General features: G+C 35.9%; 2 protein-coding genes across 3 annotated transcripts; one reads left to right on the top strand and one right to left on the bottom strand.

Moving 5' to 3' along the window:
* On the top strand, positions 511-3,207 carry LOC104764127 (bifunctional L-3-cyanoalanine synthase/cysteine synthase D1-like). Of its 2 annotated transcripts, XM_010487581.2 has the most exons (12): positions 511-674; positions 768-829; positions 1,024-1,115; positions 1,217-1,326; positions 1,458-1,515; positions 1,610-1,873; positions 1,955-2,092; positions 2,184-2,235; positions 2,399-2,478; positions 2,580-2,639; positions 2,719-2,799; positions 2,902-3,207. In XM_010487581.2, exons 1-12 carry the CDS (start codon positions 532-534, stop codon positions 2,989-2,991), a joined length of 1,230 nt encoding a protein of 409 aa, XP_010485883.1. In that variant the 5' UTR covers positions 511-531; the 3' UTR covers positions 2,992-3,207. The 2 variants fall into 2 exon arrangements, 1 of the variants encoding a protein (XP_010485883.1); XR_002036762.1 differs by lacking the exon at positions 2,399-2,478 and having other exon boundaries at positions 2,902-3,202.
* LOC104764126 (uncharacterized N-acetyltransferase p20-like) lies at positions 3,167-3,970 on the bottom strand. The gene is made up of 2 exons (XM_010487580.2): positions 3,647-3,970; positions 3,167-3,551 (listed from the first exon to the last, which is right to left on the bottom strand). Exons 1-2 carry the CDS (start codon positions 3,889-3,891, stop codon positions 3,248-3,250), a joined length of 549 nt encoding a protein of 182 aa, XP_010485882.1. The 5' UTR covers positions 3,892-3,970; the 3' UTR covers positions 3,167-3,247.

The raw sequence follows: 4,349 nt of genomic DNA on the forward strand, positions 1-4,349 counted from the left end.
TGTATAACCTTTGTATTAGATTATAGTTTTTTTTTCGTAGAATCATTTGTTCAATAACAAACAGAGTTCTAGCTATTTTTCTCTCCAAAGAAAAAAAAAAGTAATAATTTTAATTTATAAATTGTGTATTACTCTTTGTCAAAAAAAAATCTGTAATAACAGGACATGTTTATTTCACTTTGGTTTATTTCTTGATCGGATGCTGTTTTGTTTTTTTAAGTGTATTATATTCTGACTAAAAATCCTTTAGGACAACGTGTTTTGTCAAAACATGGAAGTGGTTTATGGCAAGAAGTGGATTTCTGTTGCTAGCGTCGTTGATCAGAAAAATATGTCAAGATTAAAGTTATAAAATTAAAGAAATAATATTGAGATTCAAGAAGAGAACGCAGAAACTTCTCCACGTGAAGAGGCGAATGTTAGGTGTCGTTTGTTATGAATTTATTAAGAAGCAATTTCTAGATTTGATTACTCAACCAATTAAAAATTAAAAAATAAAAAAGAATTATCCACACGAGTTTGGGGTATCATATGATATGGGTGGTGGTGATGGTGTGTAATGTATACATCAATAAGCACCTTACAAAATTGGGACTTATCCCAGTGAATAATTCTTTTCAATTCCCTTTCTTCTTCTTCTTCTTCTTCTTCGATTGGATCTTGTCTCGTACTTTGTAAGCTGTTTAAGTTTCCGGCTTTGCATCTTTTCCACTGATCTTTTGTTTTGTCTCCAAAATTTTCATAATTGAATAATTTCGCCTCTGCAGGTTCGAATTCAGCTCAAGAACAACTCAACACGAACACTTTCGCTCACTGTCAAAACCTCGAAGTTAGTAGCTTTGTACTCTCATGACTTATTCTTTTCGAATTTGTTTGTTCTATCTCTAAGTCATGGTCTTGGTTTCAGTTTCACTCTACTCAAAACACTCTTCGGTTCATAAAAATATTTTAAAGATGACAATCTGTTGCTTGTCAAAGATTGTGTCTTGAATCTTTTCTGATTTTCTTGTGATCCATCTTCAGCAACCAAAACTGAGAAATTTCATTTTGGTGGACTTTCAAAGACCCTAAGCATGGAGAAGGACCAGTGTTCGATCAAGGATGATGTGACTCAAGTAATTCATAATCCTTTTTTTTTTTGCTTTCTGTACTGCAATAAAGAAGTTTTAGTTCCTTTGCTCAAGTTTCCCTTAGTTGTGTTTTCTTTGTTTAACAGTTGATAGGTAACACCCCGATGGTATATCTAAACAACATTGTAGATGGTTGCGTTGCTCGTATTGCAGCTAAGCTTGAGATGATGGAGCCTTGCTCTAGTGTCAAAGAACGGTATTCTTACTAGAACCCTCTCTCTCTCTCTCTCTCTCTCTCTCTCTCTCTCTCTCTCTCTTGTTTGCTCCAAGAAATATTTGTTCTGAGAAACACCTCTTGGTTCTTTTCAATGTTCTTCCGCTTGCTAGAATTGCTTATGGTATGATTAAAGATGCTGAAGACAAGGGACTGATCACTCCCGGGAAGGTAGATTGTTTTAGTTTCATACATCTGTTTTCCATTTCGACATTAGAATGGATCACTGAAACTGAAATACTGGTGGTGTTTTTTTTAAACTTAGAGCACGTTGATTGAGGCTACTTCTGGTAACACTGGGATTGGCTTAGCCTTCATCGGAGCAGCTAAAGGTTACAAAGTGGTGCTCACAATGCCTGCAACTTACAGCCTTGAAAGAAGAATCATTCTTTTATCATTAGGTGCAGAGGTTCACCTTACAGATCCTAGTAAAGGCGTTCAAGGAATCATCGACAAAGCTGAAGAGATATTAAGCAAAACTCCAGATGGTTTCATACTGCAACAATTCAAAAATCCTTCAAACCCGGATGTATGGACTCTCCTTTCACATTACATATATATTTATTTGCTTTGTCCTCTCTTTATCAATCAAAATTTGGTTTTTCTGCAGACTCACTACCGAACCACGGGTCCAGAGATATGGAGGGACTCTGCAGGGAAAGTAGATATATTGGTGGTTGGTGTTGGGACTGGTGGAACGCTTTCCGGATCAGGAAGATTCCTCAAAGAGAAGAATAAAGACTTTAAGGTAGAAATCTTCTATTTAAGTCCAACCAAATATCATTAGTTATATATATTTGGCTTTTCATTGTTTCAAGCACTTCAATTGTCGTCAACAGGTCTACGGGGTGGAACCTGCAGAAAGTCCAGTAATCAGTGGAGGCAAACCGGGTGAGTTTGTTTATCTCTTGCTTGCATTTAAGCTTTTGAAATCTTGATCTTGAGTATAAACATAAAATACCCTAAGTAAACATCATTCGTGGAGTGTCTTGCTGCTAAAGCTCTTTCTTGATCACATGACCATAAAACGCGGATACTGGTTCCCGGTTTCTAGGTCCACATTTGATCCAAGGTATTGGGGCTGGAATCATCCCAGACAATTTGGATCTCAACGTTCTTGATGAAGTCATTCAAGTAATGTAGCTGAGGTTTTATCTTTTTTTGTCTTTGTAAACGCGATGAGATGTCATAGAAATCAAACTGAGATGTTGTGATCTTTAATTCTTTTTTTTCAGGTGACAAGTGTTGAAGCAATTGAAACAGCCAAACTTCTTGCCCTGAAAGAAGGATTACTGGTAGAATCTCCGGTTTAACAACTTTGTGTTGGTATAAGCCACTAGAAGAACATTTCTGATAAATGTTATTGTCTGGCAGGTGGGAATATCTTCCGGAGCTGCTGCAGCCGCTGCGATAAAGGTGGCAAAGCAGCCAGAAAACGCTGGGAAACTCATTGTTGTAAGTAAACAAAACAGTCATAAGCTATAACCGGCTTTCCTTAACAAAAAAATCAGACTGGGAAGTTAAAAGAAGATGTATCGGTTATTGTCCGGTTTTCAGGTGGTTTTGCCCAGCGGCGGGGAACGTTACTTATCGACTTCATTGTTTGAATCAATCAGACATGAAGCAGAGAATTTGCCAATTCACTAAGAGCTTATATGCTACCTCACTCGCGGTTTGGTTTATTAAAACATTACCAAGGTTTCGGTTTGAAGGATTTCAGTTGATGCCTGATCCTCTCAATCTTAGCCTCTCTCAAGTGGACTCTCTCCTGTGTTTTCTTCTTATATCTAAATGTGTAATATAGTCTATATGATAATTGTAGTAAATTAAATTCTTATAAAACATAGTTTACTCTTTATTTTATTTTTCTTGTCAATTATCATTTCACAAACCCATATTAACACTAGACAATATGGCTTGCGGATTGTGGAAGAGGAAGAAGATCAGAGGACAAGAGACTATAAACAAACACATCATAGATTTTACCTTTGAGAAAAGTGTAACTCCTGAGCAGACCCTCTCTTTGAAAACCAACCTTCTCAAGAACTCTTTGGGATGCTTTGTTTTGAGTTTGAACAAAAGCTTGGAGCCTGAAAACATGAGGCAAGTCATTGAACACTTGTGATACCGCAACTGACACTGCCATTGTTGTTACCCCCTTTCCCCAATACTCGTGACATAATCCATACCCAATATGCGCTTTGAATCTTGAAAATACAAAATTTACAAAACATATATTTCTATGAATTCATCCTAGAACTACCAACATATGCTAAAAATAAAATCATGTACAGTAACGTACCTATCATCACCGGTCTCAGGGAAGATTGAGATGAACCCGATCGAACGCCCATCGATACATATGGAACGTCGCCATGGATGCGGCACACATACATCTCGAATGAAGACCAAAGCTTCCTCCTCCGATGTAAAAGCCGGCCAACGGAGATTTCCGGTCACTCGATCATCTCCGGCCCATCTCAGGAAATCATGAGCGTCCTTTAGTTCGAACGGCCTGAGGTTGACTCTTGAGAGATCAATCTCCATGTTTTTCTTTGGTTGGTGGAAAACTTTAACTCTTAAGGAATACTATATTATGCTTCGGTGAATATTAATTTTGTCCTGTGGGATACTATATCGTAAAGCTCATCATTTAAGTACGTGTAGTATCAGTAATAATACCCAAAAAAAAAAATATATATATATACAAGATGTATAGAGAGTTGTTTATACTTGATCTAATTATATTGACGTAGTCATTATTACTTGGTTTTTTTGTTACAAATATTTGATTTTAATTTTGTTAAATATGTAGATTTTGATTTGTTAAAAAAAACTGGAATTCATTTAATTGAGTTTTATTTTTTAAAAAATAAAAAAATTAAAAATAGTTTGTGATTCAGTGATAAACATAAATAAAATATTGGGTGATTTTAGAGCTAATATACTAAAGCTGTTTACAAAAAAAAAAAAAAAAAATATTGGGGGGTTTTTAAAGTTTTAAT

Source organism: Camelina sativa, chromosome 19 (assembly GCF_000633955.1).
Source record: "Camelina sativa cultivar DH55 chromosome 19, Cs, whole genome shotgun sequence".
In the NCBI taxonomy this organism is placed as follows: domain Eukaryota; kingdom Viridiplantae; phylum Streptophyta; class Magnoliopsida; order Brassicales; family Brassicaceae; genus Camelina; species Camelina sativa.

Bases quoted from the DNA above. Each gene is read 5' to 3' on its own strand.
- LOC104764127 (XM_010487581.2), top strand. From the start codon at position 532: ATGATATGGGTGGTGGTGATGGTGTGTAATGTATACATCAATAAGCAC. The intron at 1,516-1,609 runs GTAGATTGTTTT...TTTTAAACTTAG, and splicing joins GACTGATCACTCCCGGGAAG to AGCACGTTGATTGAGGCTAC. The intron at 2,479-2,579 runs GTAATGTAGCTG...CTTTTTTTTCAG, and splicing joins TTCTTGATGAAGTCATTCAA to GTGACAAGTGTTGAAGCAAT.
- LOC104764126 (XM_010487580.2), bottom strand. From the start codon at position 3,891: ATGGAGATTGATCTCTCAAGAGTCAACCTCAGGCCGTTCGAACTAAAG. The intron at 3,552-3,646 runs GTACGTTACTGT...TGTATTTTCAAG, and splicing joins CCTGAGACCGGTGATGATAG to ATTCAAAGCGCATATTGGGT.